At 38.4% G+C, this 18269-nt stretch overlaps 3 protein-coding genes across 3 annotated transcripts; all 3 read right to left on the bottom strand.

Moving 5' to 3' along the window:
• Positions 1-266: 266 nt before the first annotated feature.
• LOC110698223 (coiled-coil domain-containing protein 186-like) lies at positions 267-10762 on the bottom strand. The gene is made up of 2 exons (XM_021875621.1): positions 10247-10762; positions 267-1427 (listed from the first exon to the last, which is right to left on the bottom strand). Exons 1-2 carry the CDS (start codon positions 10760-10762, stop codon positions 267-269), a joined length of 1677 nt encoding a protein of 558 aa, XP_021731313.1.
• Positions 10763-12483: 1721 nt separating this feature from the next.
• On the bottom strand, positions 12484-14713 carry LOC110697996. Its single transcript, XM_021875396.1, has 3 exons — positions 13914-14713; positions 13198-13258; positions 12484-13100 (listed from the first exon to the last, which is right to left on the bottom strand). Exons 1-3 carry the CDS (start codon positions 14066-14068, stop codon positions 12951-12953), a joined length of 366 nt encoding a protein of 121 aa, XP_021731088.1. The 5' UTR covers positions 14069-14713; the 3' UTR covers positions 12484-12950.
• Positions 14714-14827: 114 nt separating this feature from the next.
• LOC110697994 (CSC1-like protein At4g35870) lies at positions 14828-17823 on the bottom strand. Its single transcript, XM_021875394.1, has one exon. The coding sequence runs from the start codon at positions 17371-17373 to the stop codon at positions 14971-14973; it is 2403 nt and encodes an 800-aa protein (XP_021731086.1). The 5' UTR covers positions 17374-17823; the 3' UTR covers positions 14828-14970.
• Between the last annotated feature and the right edge of the window lie 446 nt (positions 17824-18269).

Below are 18269 nucleotides of genomic sequence, written 5' to 3'. Positions count from 1 at the left end.
TTACCTTTATCACAGAATTGTGATATACTCAATAAACTATGTTTGAGGCCCTCGACTAGAAAAACATTATCAATAGCTTGGGAACTTGACCTTCCAACTTTGCCGATAACAATGATGTTTCCTTTCTTTTTATCTCCAGAGGTCACAGTTCCTCCAGTATAGGCCGTTAGTGAGAGAAATCTTTATTCATCTCCTGTCATGTGCTTGGAACAACCACTATCGAGGTACCATTGGTTGTTCCCCCTCACTAGGACCTGCAAAAGAAACTAAGGGTTAGATTCAGGAACCCCATCTTTCATGGGTTCCTGCGTTGATACAGCAGACTCTTTCTTTTTCCATACATATGTCATATTTTTAGTAGACTTTAGTTCCTTTCTTTTACATTCAGTGTCTTTGTGTCCTGACTTGCCACAAAAGGAACACACAGTCTCACTAGGAAGTTCCACATATTTTTTCTTTTTACTACTACTCTTCTTTTTGTGGTTGAAACCCAAACCCTCTGTCCTTCTGGTTTGAGCTTCGAATATCCACTTTGGAACTCCCATGTGGATTGCACTTTTGTTGTTTCTAGCTCTTTCTAGATCCTTTTCAAGGGATTCATTTTTATCTTTAGTAATCTGTAATTCTTTCTTCAAATTTTCAAGGTCATCATTAAAAGTTACTAAAGACAATTGAAGAGCATTGTTAGAATCAATATTAGTGCATAACAATTTATATTGAGTCAATTCAACATTCAATATAATATTTTCATTTTTGACTCTTTCTAGAGAATCTTTTAACATGGTATTTTTATCAAGTAGATCGAAAAATCTTCCCTGAACATCGGTTCTTGAGCTGTTTAAATATTTCATATGATCCTTATAGATTTCTAGTGCTTTTTCATTTTGTCCGAGCTTAAGACACATTTCTTTGTATTCATCTAAAGTCTCTATAAGCAAAGAGATTAGTTTGTCTTTTGAAAGAGATTTCAGAAATTTTGGTTTGAGATTTACCTCATCAGACTTTTTAGCAGACTCACTGTGCTTAGCCATCAAGCAAAGGTTTTTCGTCTCTTCTTCCGTGGGTTCCTCTTCATCCTCGGAACTTGTGTCTCCCCACGCTGCTATCATAGCTTTCCTGTAATAATATTTGGAGAAGTTAGGAGTATAGGTTTTTCCTTGTTCCTTCATCTTTCCCTTTCCTTTTTCTGACTCCCAAAGGGGACATTCCTTGATAAAATGATCAGTATTTCCACATTTATGGCATCCTCCTGTTTCCTTGGAATACTGGTTCTTCTTGAAGTTCCTTTTCCTTTGGTCTCCAAACTTTTTGTTGCGGTACAACTTCTTTAACCTCCTGACTAGCATAGCAGCTTTTTCCTCTTCAGACTCAGAATCCTCTTCACTTGGTTGGGCATCTTTTAGAGCAATGATAGGCTTATCGCGTACCTAACAAAAATAACCTAACTATTCCTTCTAACTGTGTAGTAGGGCAAGTAAGGATCGAATCCCAAGAGACTATGGTTCATTCAATTAATCAGACTCAATTAATCACTAAGCACGTGACCAATCAATAATGGATGATAATAATCAACTAATTTATTAAATAACACAATTAACTAGAGGAAATATTAATCAATAAACTAAAGCATCCAAGATCAAGCATCACCACGATTATGATTGATAAACTAATAAATCTACCCCCAATATATAAATCAATTGACAAGAAGAAAAGCAATCCCTAATAATAATACCAAAGGTCTCTTCCGAGTTATCAATGGCTTCCCAAATTAACTATCAAGCCTACTTCCGTGGAATCAAGCGAATAAGGGACATTAAACACCATGCCTAGATTCCTAATTATTCAATCATCTACTTCCGTGATGATCTTCAAACCCTTAATTGAAATAACCTAATCCCGTTAATACCCAACTTCCGTTGCAATAAGAACAAAGGGATGATAACAATACTAATTATCCCTAATCTAGTATTGGCATAAACACAATCAATTAAGCATGTCAATTGGGATTATTATTGGGGAATTTAAAGATCTACTTTATACATCAATCATAATCGGGCTTAGCAAGATCCCGGATTAAGGAAACTACTCACAAATCATAATTAAATCAAAAACAAGATCTAATAGAGAACACATAATTAAAGAACTATAAAATAAATAAAAGAGATGGAAAGTAAGAAATACCAAATACTTCAATTGATGATCTTGAATTCTTGAGGAACAATTAATAAAACTAGGATTAAAGATTGAAATTGCTTAAGAAAATAAAACTAGGGTTCTTGAGAGTTTTCTAGGGCTTAAGGAGAAAACTAATGAAAAACTAACTGTCTAAAAGTTAATTACAAAAGGGTATTTATACCCCCAAAAGATAATATTTCGGAAAAATAAGAAAATACGCGTTCTTGAGCTTTGCCCGGTCTGACCGGGCGGACCTCGCCCGATCGGGCGGAGGAAGGCTGCGTAAAATACGACAGTTTTCCTTCTTTGCCCGGTCTGACCGGGCGAACCTCGCCCGGTCGGGCGCGCGTAACACGTTTCCAAAATTGCATCTCATAACTTGATTTCTTCATCGCCCGGTCTGACCGGGCGAAGCCTGCCCGATCGGGCGCGCGTTGCACCGTTCAGAATTGGGCTTCTTCCTGTGAACTCCTCATTGCCCGGTCTGCCCGGGCAAGCCATGCCCGGTCGGGCATTCCACATAAATTGCAGTTCTTGGCTATCAACTCTTCCGAATCTACTAAAAACACGTCCAATTGCCTAGAAACGCTTCATATTCCTGAAAAGCTTACTAAAACAATCGAATACACTAAAGAAGAGATTGTTAGCAAGAAATAGCTCCGTAGAGCTCAAAACCATGTAAAATCATGCAATCAAACCGGGGAAAACCATTGTATAAAACACGTATATCAAATTCCCCCAAGCTAAACCTTTGCTTGTCCCTAAGCAAAGCAATGAATAAATAAATCAATACTTCACCCCAAAAGCAATTCAAATCAATAAATACGATTAAAGGTAAACTCGACAGTTATGCATCAAAGTCAACCAATCAAATCCATCTGACTACTCATCCTGTCTGACAATAGTCACATAGAGCAAACCACAAGAGCATATAGAATTCAAGACTAGTGTTCACACACTCAACTCTCATTTATGTGGCGAGTAAAAGATATACTCGATCGCTCTCCATCCAACTCCTTTAAATGTGAACAATGCCCTCCCAAACTCACGCACTCGTGTGTTTAAAGAAAACAAGCACTCAACCTAGCAGTCGACTCGAAATATATCAAATCATTCTTTGCATTGGAAAACAACTAATTTCACATTCACACAACTCTATGCACAAAGGTCAGAAGGTCTTCAAAGCTTGTAATGTAAGGCTAGGATAAAAGGTAGGAAATATTTGGGAAAATGTAAGAGTAAAGCTATGCTTAAGGGAGCCAAAATCCTAATAAATAAAACCAAGGTCAAAATGAATTAATGACCAAATCATCTCCAACACAACTCAACTCTACCAAAAATTCACCAAACATCCAATTATATTAAAAATTTCCAACACTTAAAATTTCACTCATATATACAAAATATAAAATTATAGAACTTGAGTAAACAAACAAACTTTGAACTCTCCTTTTTTTTCTTGAGCAGCCTTCAATTAGAACACTTGAACATTGAAACAATTTTTTTTTTCCTTTGCTCTTTCTTTTTCTTTTCTCTCACATTGGAATTTTTTTTTTTTTCTTTGCACAATAAATTTTCAATTTTTTTTTCTTTTTTTCAATCCACAACAATAAGAACAAATAAGAAACTTCTCAAATCCACCCAAAATTGTGCAAATTACATGCACACTACAACTCCCTCGCCTCACTCACTATTAGCTCCCCCAAGCTAAGCTTGGGACTAGTAACCAATGGGGCTTAAATAGGCTTGTAATGTGGCAAAATAAACAATAAAAGGGCACAAGCAACAACATGGGTAGCAAGAAGGGAACAAATGTATCTAATATCGTCTGAAAGCCACCTAGAGGAACAAATGCCTTCGTCCTCCTCAATGTGCATATTAATGAGTCATGCAAACATTACTCAAAGTTATAAACCAATACTCAACTTCATTGACATACCAGGAACTAACACACATTCCTAACCAAATCAACTAGTCAAGCACTATATTTACAAGTAGTTGGGCAAAATTGACTCATGTTAAGACATCCAAGTAATCAAACATCAAATCATGGCTAACCTATCCACAATACTCGTCATCATATACCAAGAATTAAAACAATTTTCATGAATGGGGCACAGGGAAGCATGATTTATTATTCATTGGATCGTATTTTTTGTATGTTTTTTTTTTTTTTTTTTTTTTTTTAAAAAACAACTAAAATAACTACACTAAAATAAAACAAGAAAGATAAGAGAGATAAGGAGAGAGAGAGTACCACATGTACGAAGCAACTCCCCCAAGCTAAATGCGGCAATGGCCTCATTGCAGCGTAAGGAGAGCATAGGAATCTCGACGGCTCCTCAAAAAGAATCGGGTTGCCTCCCGCAAGCGCTTGTTTAGAAGGTCATTAGCTTGACCGTATTCATCCTCATTGAGTTTGTGGTGAGGAAGAGAATGTGATATCTGACTTTTCTTCAATAGGATCTCCCGCTCGATAGTGCTTCACCCTTTGTCCATTGACTTTGAAGGTGCCCCCGGTGTTGTTCCATAATTCAATGGTGCCATAAGGGTATGCTTTGTAGACCGTGAAAGGGCCCGACCATCTTGACCTGAGTTTCCCTGGAAATAGTTTCAACCTTGAATTGAATAGAAGGACTTGCTCTCCTTCTTTCACAGAATTTGGAGGGGGAAGTTTCTCTATTACCTCTACTTTGGCTTTGTCCACCTCAATCCCTTTGTTTGAAACTACATGGCCTAAAACGATTCCCTGTTGTACCATAAAATGGCACTTCTCCCAGTTCAATATCAGATTGACATCCTGGCATCTATGGAGCACCTTTGTTAGATTATCAAGGCAAATATCGAAAGATGAACCATAAACAGAAAAATCATCCATAAAAACTTCCATAGAATTTTCTATGAGACCTGAGAAAATAGCCATCATACACCGTTGGAACGTGGCTGGGGCATTACACAGTCCAAATGGCATTCTGCGATATGCGAAGGTGCCATATGGACATGTGAATGTAGTCTTTTCCTGATCACAAGGGCGGATGGGGATTTGAAAAAAACCGGAATATCCATCCAAGTAACAGAAAAAGGAATGGTTAGCCAATCGTTCGAGCATTTGATCAATGAAAGGCAAGGGGAAATGATCTTTACGGGTGGCTTTATTTAATTTTCTGTAATCAATGCACATCCGCCACCCTGTAACAGTTCTTGTGGCAACAGGCTCGCCTTTGTCATTCTTGACAACTGTCATACCTCCTTTCTTTGGTACTACTTGTACAGGACTAACCCACTTACTATCTGAGATAGGGTAGATTATTCCTGCAGCAAGCAATTTGAGAACCTCTTTCTTGACTACCTCCATCATAGTTGGGTTTAGTCTTCTTTGAGGTTCTCTAGAGGAGGCATGATCGTCCTCAAGAATGATCTTATGCATACAAAAAGAGGGATTAATACCCTTGATATCATCAATGGTATACCCAATAACATTTCTATATTTTCTTAAAACAGCGAGAAGTTTCTCTAATTCAATGTTATTAAGCTCAGCATTAACAATAACAGGGTATGTATTTTTGGGACCAAGATATGCATATTTAAGATTAGATGGAAGGGGTTTCAACTCTACCTCGGGAGGCGTTGAACTCTCCCCAACACTCGATGTACTAAGGACTTCCTTGACTGGAGCGATGATTGGATTAGCTTTTGCGTCTTCTAGTAGCCTCGTGTACTCCCTTACTTCCCAATCTTCATCATGGATACTTCCTATCAACACCGTTTCAAGAGCATCTTCCTTTTTGATCAGGGGAAGTTGTTCTTGTTGTAGATCATCGAGGACATCCACTTGACAAATAGTCTCACCCATAGACGGATTTCCCATAGCATTCAGTAATGAATACTCCATTTTCTCATCCCCTACTTCAAATGTTATTTTCCCATTCTTCATGTCAATAATTGCACCTGCAGTAGCTAAGAATGGTCTACCAAGAATAATAGGGACATGGGCATCTTCTTCCATTTCCATAACAACAAAATCACATGGAATAAAGAATTTACCAACTCGCAATGGAACATCTTCAAGTATACCGAGGGGAAATTTAACTGACCTGTCTGCAAGTTGCAGAGATATCCTTGTAGGCTTTAGCTCACCCATTTGAAGCTTTTCGCAGATGGAGAGCGGCATAAGGCTTACACTTGCACCAAGATCGCATAGCGCTCTATTGATCTCTATATCTCCCAGCTTCACTGGGATTGAATAGCTGCCTGGATCACCTAGTTTCTTAGGAAGAGTGTTTTGCAGAATGGCACTACATTCTGCAGTTAGAGAAACAGTAGCATTCTCTGCAAGCTTTTTCTTGTTAGATAGCATGTCTTTCAAAAACTTTGCATAAGAAGGCATTTCAGAAATTGCATCCAAGAACGGTATATTAATGTGAAGTTTCTTAAGGATGTCTAGAAATTTACCGTACTTTTTCTCTAACTTAGCCTGGGCTAACCTCTGTGGAAAAGGGACGCTTGGAATGTATTCCCGTGGCTTTTCTTGAACATCATTCCTTGGAATTGGGCTGTCTGGATCTCGCGCCCGGTCGGGCAGTGATTGCCCGGTCTGACCGGGCGAAGAAGAGCTGCTTATGTTCTTTTGTTTGTCTGGAATTTCTTCGTGCGCCCGATCGGGCGGACTTTGCCCGGTCTGACCGGGCGAAGAAGAAATTCGCACATTCCCCTGTTTTTCGTCGACTGCTTCTCGCGCCCGATCGGGCCGACCTTGCCCGGTCTGACCGGGCGAAGAAGAACTTTGCCGATTTCCCTGTTTTTCACTCATTCCCTCAATATCTATCGTTGATGGTTCCCTTACGGGAAGGCCTTCCAACTGTTTTCCACTCCTTAAAATTACAGCATTCATGTGCCCCTTTTGTGGTTGCTCTGTTTGGCCAGGAAACGTACCCGGTGTTTTTGAAGATTGGCCGACTTGATGAGCAAGTTGGCTTATTTGATTTTCCATGAGCTTATTCTGGGCTTGTAACTGTTGGATGGAATTATTTGTGGTGTTGATGAAGTTCTCCATCATTAGTTCGAGATTGGATTTTTGAGGGGGTGGTTGCATGGGTTGCATGGGTTGTTGTACTAGGGGTGGTCTTGGTTGGAAACCAGGTGGATTATAATTGTTGTTTCGAGGTGGGGGCGGAGGTGGATTTTGCTGAGCTTGGGTGTTTTTGTATGAGAAGTTTGGGTGATTCTTCCAACCTTCATTATAAGTATTAGAATGGGGATCGTATGGTCTTTTAGGGTTGGAATTGTAGAAGGCATTGGCTTCCTCAATTGATACCTCATTCGAATTTCGTGGGCAATTAGGTGCGATGTGACCTTGAGTATTACACATTTGACAAGTTTCTAGCACATTATTGGAAGATCCAGTTTGTAGTCTATCGAACTTGCTTGAAAGTGCCTGCACAGAACTAGTTAAAAGAGTTAGAGCATCAACATCTAATTTACCTCCTTTCTTGACATTATTTCGGCCGCCTGGGTGATAGTTGTCATTGGCTGACATCTTCTCAACCAGCTCCTTTGCTTCGGTTGGATTTTTAGTTAGAAGGGAGCCTCCAGATGCGGCGTCGATATAGATCCGGAACTCATGGGTTAGACCATTATAGAATGTTTGGATTAACATCCATTCAGGTATGCCATGATGGGGGCACTGTCTCTGTAACCTCTTGAATCTCCTCCATGCGTCATATAAGGATTCTTCATCTGATTGCCTGAAAGTGGATAGCTCGTTCCTTAATCTTGCAGTCTTTTCTTGTCCCAAGAACTTGACCAGAAAAGCTTTTACTAGTTTATCCCATGTATCAAAGGAACCAGAACCCTCATCTCTTAACCATTCCTTCGCCCTATCCCGTAATGAGAATGGAAAAAGGCGAAGTCTAAGAGCATCATCTGTAACACCATTCAGCTTCATAGTGTCACACTTTTCCAAGAAACCATCTATATGATTCACTGGGCAATCAAGAGGTGTGCCAGCAAATGAATCATTGGATATGAATTGAATAAATTGCGGTTTCAATTCAAAATTCTGAGCGGTGATAGGTGGTCTAATAATGCTAGAAAGGAGTCCGGTTGTTGTGTCAGGGATACCGTACTCCAAAAGAGACTTTGTTGCTTGGTCTTCCATATTTCTGTTACCTGCTCTTCTTCTACCTCTTCGTCTTCTTGCAGTCGCTTCAATTTCTGAATCGAGAGGCACTAAGTCGTCTGACCCTGAGTGACGTGTTTGCATACAACAAAGAACTAGGCAAAGAACATCAAAAACACAGGAGACAATAGCCGAAGCAACAAACAACGCTTAGTATAAACGAATCACGAAAAATCAATATGAAACCGTTAGTCCCCGGCAACGGCGCCAAAATTTGATAGGCTTATCGCGTACCTAACAAAAATAACCTAACTATTCCTTCTAACTGTGTAGTAGGGCAAGTAAGGATCGAATCCCAAGAGACTATGGTTCATTCAATTAATCAGACTCAATTAATCACTAAGCACGTGACCAATCAATAATGGATGATAATAATCAACTAATTTATTAAATAACACAATTAACTAGAGGAAATATTAATCAATAAACTAAAGCATCCAAGATCAAGCATCACCACGATTATGATTGATAAACTAATAAATCTACCCCCAATATATAAATCAATTGACAAGAAGAAAAGCAATCCCTAATAATAATACCAAAGGTCTCTTCCGAGTTATCAATGGCTTCCCAAATTAACTATCAAGCCTACTTCCGTGGAATCAAGCGAATAAGGGACATTAAACACCATGCCTAGATTCCTAATTATTCAATCATCTACTTCCGTGATGATCTTCAAACCCTTAATTGAAATAACCTAATCCCGTTAATACCCAACTTCCGTTGCAATAAGAACAAAGGGATGATAACAATACTAATTATCCCTAATCTAGTATTGGCATAAACACAATCAATTAAGCATGTCAATTGGGATTATTATTGGGGAATTTAAAGATCTACTTTATACATCAATCATAATCGGGCTTAGCAAGATCCCGGATTAAGGAAACTACTCACAAATCATAATTAAATCAAAAACAAGATCTAATAGAGAACACATAATTAAAGAACTATAAAATAAATAAAAGAGATGGAAAGTAAGAAATACCAAATACTTCAATTGATGATCTTGAATTCTTGAGGAACAATTAATAAAACTAGGATTAAAGATTGAAATTGCTTAAGAAAATAAAACTAGGGTTCTTGAGAGTTTTCTAGGGCTTAAGGAGAAAACTAATGAAAAACTAACTGTCTAAAAGTTAATTACAAAAGGGTATTTATACCCCCAAAAGATAATATTTCGGAAAAATAAGAAAATACGCGTTCTTGAGCTTTGCCCGGTCTGACCGGGCGGACCTCGCCCGATCGGGCGGAGGAAGGCTGCGTAAAATACGACAGTTTTCCTTCTTTGCCCGGTCTGACCGGGCGAACCTCGCCCGGTCGGGCGCGCGTAACACGTTTCCAAAATTGCATCTCATAACTTGATTTCTTCATCGCCCGGTCTGACCGGGCGAAGCCTGCCCGATCGGGCGCGCGTTGCACCGTTCAGAATTGGGCTTCTTCCTGTGAACTCCTCATTGCCCGGTCTGCCCGGGCAAGCCATGCCCGGTCGGGCATTCCACATAAATTGCAGTTCTTGGCTATCAACTCTTCCGAATCTACTAAAAACACGTCCAATTGCCTAGAAACGCTTCATATTCCTGAAAAGCTTACTAAAACAATCGAATACACTAAAGAAGAGATTGTTAGCAAGAAATAGCTCCGTAGAGCTCAAAACCATGTAAAATCATGCAATCAAACCGGGGAAAACCATTGTATAAAACACGTATATCAAGCAATTTCCCGGCTCTTTGAGCTTTCTTGACTTTTGTTTGATAGGTGAAGCTCATGAGTTATCAAGGAACCTGCAAGTTGTTCAAGATTAAAAGTTGTAAAGTCCTTTGATTCCTGTAAAGCCGCCACCTTGGATCTCCAACGTTCGTCTTCAGGAAGGCTCCTTAGAATTCTGTGTACCTGTTCATCCATAGGAATAACTCTACCAAGAGAAACTAATTCATTAGTAATACTTTTAAAACGAGTAAACATATCTTGAATAGTTTCTTTTGAACCCATTTCAAATCGTTCATATTCAGAAAGAAGTATATCAATTTTAGAACGTTTGACTTCATGAGTTCCTTCGTGGGTTATTTCGAGTAAATCCCATATTTCTTTTGTTGTTTTACATCCCATAACACTTGTATGCTCATCTGGCCCTAAACCCAAAACTAGGAGTTTTTTGGCAGTGGCATTAATCTCTTTCTTCTCAAAATCGCTTCTATCGTATTTAGAGATAGGTTTAGGAATTACCTCATTTTCTGCATTTGTCTTTGTTACCTCATAATCTTCTACTTCGATAGCACGCCATACTCGATAGTTCTCAGACTGAATAAACATCTCCATTCTTGTCTTCCAATAGGCGTAGTACTTTCCATTGAAGAGTGGAGGTCGTTGGGTTGAGTATCCTTTTGCTAATCTTTCATCTTTCGACATCGTTCCTCCAGGAACTTGACTCGACAGGGCTTCCTGCTATACGGAGTTCCTTGCTCTGATACCAATTGAGAGAACAATGTCTACTACAAGAGGGGGGGTGAATTGTAGACTATAGAAAATTTTGCGGAATTAAACTATCTACTAAGAGAGAAGACACTCGAGATAGGCAATGAATAATTTCACTATGTAAAGATGAATTACAATCGCTAATATTCTGCCTAGACTCAAGTTCCGTGAGGAACTCAAGTTTCCCAACTACGATCCCTCAATCGCAGTTTCTCACTCTTTGTTATTCTGCTCCGAATCACTTGTACAATGTGAAGAACTCTCTCAAGCCTCACACTTACAACTCTCACAAACCCCAATCCCAATTACAAAGTAATTACAGGATTTTCCTAATGCACTCGAGGAACTCAATGATGAAAGAAACTCAACTTTAAAACGCTTAGAAACTTTTTACGCTCAGAAAACTGAAGTTGTTTTTCCACACTTTAAAACAGCAATGTTGAATGCTTTTTTTGGGAGATTAGTTAAGCCTCAACCATGTTCCCCCTTCCCCCTCTATCCCACGTTCACCTTAACTGGAGAGTTAGGATGTACGTTGAAGGAGTGGAGAAACATGCTTCACTGACTTGTCTCCCAAGTTCAACGTGAATCCACAATTTTAGGCAACCGAAAAATACTCGGTCAAATCAGTTTAAAAGAATATTTATTAAAAGATAATTATTTAAGAAAGAATAATAACAAAAAGATAATTCAAATAATTATTTAATTTAAAATAAACTTATCTTTAAATTAAAGAATTATTTAACTTTTATTTATTTCTAAAACAAAATCTTTTCACACTGATTTTTATCGTTTCCTTAAATTAAGGATTTCAAAAACTGTTTTAAAATCTTTCGTAAAAATCTTTTCTGAGTCATACGTTAAGTTCCTTTAGGGACTCCAGGTTCCTTCAGGAACTTCAAGTTTCTTATTAGTTCCTTCCAACACTTTGTTTCTCAAGTACGTACAAAAATATTCTAAGTATTGGAGCTTGTGAGGATATCTTAAAAGCTTGCTTGTTACGTCAAGATTTCCAAACTCTTTTGTTCCTACTCCGGAACATTTAGCTTTGTACCTGAATCTTCTGTTCAACCAAGACTTACACACATCATTAGTCAGAGTTTGTTTTATGTATGTCAATCATCAAAATATTAAGGTAGTCAATTCAACAATAGAGTATAAAACATATTCGTGGGCCTCAACCATAAGCTTAAGCTTTTAGTTGTTTAGTCTTCTAACGTGGTATTGGAGCCATCGCGCAGGGTATGCGGGAGGCCCATGCCTCATCTACATGAGGCGTGATAGAGTATAAAACATATTCTTGGACCTCAACCATTATGCTGCTCATAAATCTGATACTTATTGCAGTGATCCATCCTTATATTGCAACTTTGATTCAATTCCGTTTAAGTAATTCTGATTTGATGTTCAGTTTTATGGTGCTCTCAATGATACGATTTTTAACATCCTGGTTTTAGATCTTTACGCCGATGGAGTTCATGTGAAAAAGCTATTGTACTGTTGCGCTCCATGCACGGTCAAGCAAGGCCTATTACCGTAAAACCTGGGTTATCTTTCCCTGTTCGAAGTTGTCTGTGTGTTGATTTTAGTTACTGTAAAAAAGTTACTTCATACTTGGTTACCTTCAAAGTTTCTGTTTTAATTCCATCTCAAAATTTGTTCAATTTGTTTACTGCAGATTAATCCTTGATCGACATGATCCTCAGTTTTAGTTGTGCTATGTTATAAATTGCAATTTGCAACACATTGCAGAGATTACTATATATTTCTTGTACTATACACATAAAAACACATGCGTAATCTAAAAAAAAGTTTATTAACCTTATTATATACTTTGTATATACACACATAAAAAAAAAAATAAATAAAAAATAAAAAAATAAATAAAAAATTGGCTTCGTCATAAGACTACAAGAATACAATAGTTTCTTGTTATACTAATTATTTACCAATTTACCTTGTCGAGTATTAACTTTAGAGTGTAATACTTAAAATGTGAGATCAAATCACATCTACACGTACCACTTTTGTGTGTGTATCTATATTATTTACCCTAACAAAATCATGGTATAAATGCCGTTCAATTTGGTGAGGCAAAGAGAGTTGAATCCAACTTTTTATTTTAGAGAGCTTTGTACAAAGGAGAGAAAAGCTCCATTTGATGGATGAACTGTACATCATGGATAATCGGGTTACCCGTTCTTCCTGGTGGAGATCCAGAACAGGATGGAGAACAACCACCACAAGTAGACGCATATCCTTCATTTAACCTCTGCAGAAATATAATTAAACATGATATGATAAGATTTTAAGATTATTATAATTTATTAAGAATGTTAATCACTTGATAATAGTCATAAATCACTAACCTTTTCATCAAGCAAGCTCAAAATTGCGTTCTTTCCATCACTATTTGACTGATTTGTTTGCCTATAATGCAACATAAGAACTAAGAAACTTTTGCCCTTTTTTGGGGTGATAAAAGATTAACAATTATGAAAGCATAATCATATTTGGACTTGAGAATTCATGTGAGTTCTAAGATCTTCAAAAGTGATATATTAGATAATTATGGTATAGTAGTAAATAGATAACTTCTGAAATTCGAAGTTTATCTACAATATCTTTCAATAAATAAAAATAGTTTCTTTATCTTTTAACTTCTTTAATTTATCTACTAGTATTAAGAATTCTAAATTCTAATCACCCCCTTAATGCCCTTAATTAAAGTTTCGGATAACAGAGTTTATAAAAGTTTAATTACTCTTTTAGGATTATTTGTATAGGATATATAGATAGTTGTATTTTTAGAAAGCTTAGGTTCCAAATCATTTGCAAAGTAATTTTAAAGCAAACGGAAACTTACGTTCATCATATTATGTCTCATTTTTGAATTACTATTAACATACTTCATGATCAAACAATAAAATTTAAATCATTCAAGAACATCCTGCGATGAATCCATATAAATCGAGAAATCCTCATAACACCTTATTCTAAAATTGAATGAGAATTCTTATTTTGACGTGAACAGGGCATCTTATGTATACGAACAAACGAAATATAGAGAATTAGAGATACGAACCTGTTTTTGGTGCATCTGGGAGGCTTGAGAACTTCAGGGATGTAGGTAACAGGCCGACGTGGCTTCGGACAAACAGGCCGGTTCTTGCTTCCACCATTGGACTGCTCTGAATCAACTGAATCCCTAAGACTGTTCTTCGTAACTTTACCTCTCATTCTCTTTGATCTCCTCTGAAAATTTAACACACCTCAAGAAGCTCGAAAACGTTGTGGTGATGACTTTTATATGCCACTTAACTCCTTTATTCATAAGACATTCATGTGCCATATATAAACAGGAGTGTTGAAGTTTAAAATTAGCCACATTTTAGAGAGATAATTATGCTTTATAAGTACGGAATTAGTAGGAGTTGGCCATAATGGTCTCTTAAAGCAACAAGAGTAGAATGTTTTGCTTGGTTGAGAGTGGATTTAGGGAGAAGCATTGACCAAATCCTCATTTATAGTAGGAAACTTCTGTTTTTCTTCTCTTCTATTCATTTTCTTTTTCACCTTTTTTTCACTTATATATAAGTATATTAAAACTCGTTCTGCACATGAATTTCATTAACAAATTCGCAGTATAAATGTCTCGGCCACCTTATATTACCAAAAAAAACCATCTCAGACAGCTAGTTTCTTCAGATCTCACATGGATGGCTTGGCAATCCCTGCATAATTGAATAGAATACCAAAAACAGATCCAATGCATTTCGGAATTAGTGAAAAGACCAAGATCCTCTCTAGTAACAGGACGATCTAGTTAATGCCTTATGGGAGGAGTTTAACAATATGAAGTGTTTTTCTTTCATTCTTCCAATCCAATGACTGGGGAGAATCTTTTCTCCTGGAACCCTTTTTTTTTTGTGCATTTGGTATTCTAAAGGAGGCAAATGACCGAAAGCAGAAAACAAAGAAATGTATGCACGACTGAAGTAAAAAAGAATATATCTGAATAAGCAATAAGAATTATGTACATGAACCAAAAAAGTAGTAACCGTGTACTCACTTGCAAACCCGTGACAGATTTACACATTATGAACAAGAGGAATTCAATCTGCAAGTGTTGAAACCTCGTATCAACTATAAATTGTATCCCAATCAAACCTAGGTTGTGAGAACACCTCGTAATCAATCGGCCCTTCCAAAACACGATCAACAGTTTGGACATCTTGTAAGATAGCAGGCTGAAAGCCATCACTTACTGATGGTAACAGTTTATACATCACCATAACGCCCAGAGTGAATATTGCTTGTAGCTTCATCAAGTCCCCATGGATTGAAAAGAAGATGAGCATAGAGATCAGATAAAGATCCACACAGAAACGCATGATTGATAATACTGTATCCATCAGTTTACCATCGTTACCAGCAGGAAAACCCCGAACTCGGTAAACAAATAAGAAGTTGTACTTATCGACCATGTACCTGTAACCAAAGTAAATAGCACCAACTGGAACCACAAGAGGAGCAAATGAGGAGTAGATCATTGTAAGGGCAAATATGGTGAGGTTAAAAGCATAATACAGAGCAAAATCGAAGTTTTGCTTAGGCATGGATGAAGCTCCGCTAACTGGATAGACAGAGAGATCATGTCCCTGTAAATCAATCACATTCAACCTTCCACCATTTCTAACTGCAGGCTCAAATTCTTCTTCGGGGATCAAAGGTCTGCGAAGGGTATCAATTACATCGGATTCTAGCGGATAGTCTTCAGTGTGTTCAGGTACTAGTTGAAGCATGTCATTCTTCCGAAACTTCTGCAGATTCCTCTTTATCCATGGAATTGGCGTAAGTAAATCAACAGATATACCCAGGAAAGTGCAAGTAATCAGAAATGCAAGCGACGAAAGGCATGATTTAGCCAAAAAGGAAGCACTCATATACTGCTCAATCCGCTTGCAATCTTCCCCATCCAAATAACATCGCCCCATGCTCAGGATTGTGCTCTCAAGAGAAGACTCAACCAAACCCCTTAAAACTATTAGGTTTACCAAAAAGAAGCAAACCATTTTGATCAGTGCTGCCTTTTGTTCCCCTGAAACTGTAAGGTGCTTTTCAAACTTGGAGAGGTAGGACAAAGCTGCTGGGATTAATATATACATGCTCACAAACACAAGCACATTAGGCAAGAACTGAAGGAATATTGCTGCGATCCAACTTGAGCTTTGCAGCCAAGATAACCATGATTCAGCATTATCCATGGCTTCTGCATTGATAATCCTTCCTGCCCTCTGTAAAGCAGATATCACAGCAAGAGGGGAGCTGAAGAACAAGAGCATCAATAACAAAAGGGTATTCACAATAACCCTCCGTAATTTCAAAGATACTTTTGTTGAACCTAAGTGACGCCAATAAATATCAGTTGCCAAAGGCGCTCGTTCCACTCTCCACTGACTCCTTTGCAGCTGCAACTCAGTTAACGAAAAGAACCTCCCAATCCTCATTCGCTTCTCCGTCCTAAAATCCTGAACAGCCTTGTTTGCAGTATACACATCCTTAAAAACCACAAAAGCAACCCCTGCTCCTGGTCCTGCGCCTTCCTTATACGCAGCCACCTGAGTCTCGAGATCAGCTCTCAACTCCTGCAACCTCCTCAACCTCTTCTCATCGGTCCAACCCAATCTATCACACACCTCCCCCCACAGCCCCTTCACCTTCCCCCAAACACCATCCCCTCCCTCATAATATCCCATATACTCACCCTCCTCTTCGTCCTCACCATACACGAAACGAGCATCCATCTTTCCCACTAACTTTGAAATATCGTCCCTAACCCTAACCAAATCCTCCACTAAATCATCCAAATTAGACAAATCCATAGGAACAATCACCCTATAAACCTTCCCAGGATACTTAAACTGAAAATACTCCTCAAAGGGAGTCTTATCAGTAGCCAAGCTCTTAGGCACACCCTGCACCATAATAGTAAAAATCGCACTCGAAATCGCACTAGGGTCACTAGGATTTCCATAACCGTCTCTAAACCTAGTGAACTTCAACCATTCCTCAATCTTAAAAACACCTCTATGCACCAAATACACAATACAAACCATGAAAACAAAATGAACCCACAAAGGAAACGAACCTTTCGCGATATGGGTAATCGTCGTTTTCGAGAAAACATCATCCATCGCCGCATTCCCTGCATAGATATTGAGCAAAATCGCAAACAAAGCAACAATAGAAGTAGCAGAGAGGGTGGCAAAGGTACCGCCTTCAATAACGAGAAATTGTGATGCATCAGCGCCACAATGGAGCGCGATCTCGCGCGCAGTGGCGTGCCAAACAGCGAGGAGCTTCGACAGGAGAGAGAAAGGGCCGGGAATACGGCGGTGATCGCTGCGCAGCTTAACAAGAAGGAAGATGCAAAGACATGAAAGAGCTCCGATTGCGGAGATGTTGAGAAGGTACTGGATGTTGCCGTACCATGTGAAGTCGTCGAAGGATGGAGGAGGTAAAGAGGGTGAAATTTCCACCATTGTTGAAAGGTTCTCTCCTCCCAAGAATGGTGAATTGGGGGGGGAGAGAGAGTGGAAAAGTGATTAGGGTTTGAATTGGGGAAGAAGAAAAGAGGGAATCATAAGATTGATTGAAGAAGTAGTAGAATTGGGAATTCAGGAAAGAAAAATTAGGGGTTTTGTGATTTTGATTGAATTAGAAGATGGGAGAGTCAGAGAGAGATGCTAGATGAGGAAAGGATGTAAACAAATATGTTTGTGTTTCTAATCTAACTACAGACTTCCTGTCATAAAATAAAAAATAAAAAAATAAAAAAATCTAACTACAGACTTACCTTTACATACGAGTAATTACAAATTACGAGTGCATAGCAGGTATAAAGCGAACTCAATTACTCAAACACTCAAAGTCTCAAAAACGAGTAACACCGGCATACAATAAACAGTTTTGGCTAGGGGTGGGACTTTTCAAACCGAACCGTGAAACCACCCGTTACCGAACCGAACCATCACGGACCGATCCGTTTATAAACCGATAAATGTAAACCGAAAACCGAACTGAACCGTTCAATATCAAACCGAAACCGAATTGAACCGCTCAATGTCAACCCGTTACGGACCGTAAACCGATAACAAACCAAACTGCGCAAATCCGAACCGAAACGAAACCGAACCGAATGGTTTATAAACCCGTTAATGACCCGAACCGTTTATAAACCGAAACCGTTTAAACCGAAAAAAAAACCGTTTAAACCGAACCATTTGTAATCCGCTAACTGTTTAAACCGACCCGTTTATGAACCGAAACCGTTTAAACCGCGCGTATAAACCGAACCGTTATAATCCGCTAACCGTCTAAACAGAACTGCCATAACCCGTTAAACCGTTAAAATCGAACTGTTTTCGAATCGCAACCT

This window comes from Chenopodium quinoa, unplaced genomic scaffold, assembly GCF_001683475.1.
Source record: "Chenopodium quinoa cultivar QQ74 unplaced genomic scaffold, ASM168347v1, whole genome shotgun sequence".
NCBI classification, from domain to species: domain Eukaryota; kingdom Viridiplantae; phylum Streptophyta; class Magnoliopsida; order Caryophyllales; family Amaranthaceae; genus Chenopodium; species Chenopodium quinoa.
Note: the sequence above shows the minus strand (reverse complement) of the source record. Positions and strands in the feature narration are given on the sequence as shown.

What these genes read in the sequence shown, in the direction of transcription:
- LOC110698223 (XM_021875621.1), bottom strand. Translation starts at nt 10,762, where the DNA reads ATGTCGAAAGATGAAAGATTAGCAAAAGGATACTCAACCCAACGACCT. An exon ending in TTATTCCTATGGATGAACAG is followed by an intron (nt 1,428 to 10,246) that starts GTACACAGAATT and finishes TATTTTTGTTAG; the next exon opens with GTACGCGATAAGCCTATCAT.
- LOC110697996 (XM_021875396.1), bottom strand. Translation starts at nt 14,068, where the DNA reads ATGAGAGGTAAAGTTACGAAGAACAGTCTTAGGGATTCAGTTGATTCA. An exon ending in CCCAGATGCACCAAAAACAG is followed by an intron (nt 13,259 to 13,913) that starts GTTCGTATCTCT and finishes GTTGCATTATAG; the next exon opens with GCAAACAAATCAGTCAAATA. An exon ending in TGAGCTTGCTTGATGAAAAG is followed by an intron (nt 13,101 to 13,197) that starts GTTAGTGATTTA and finishes ATATTTCTGCAG; the next exon opens with AGGTTAAATGAAGGATATGC.
- LOC110697994 (XM_021875394.1), bottom strand. Translation starts at nt 17,373, where the DNA reads ATGGTGGAAATTTCACCCTCTTTACCTCCTCCATCCTTCGACGACTTC.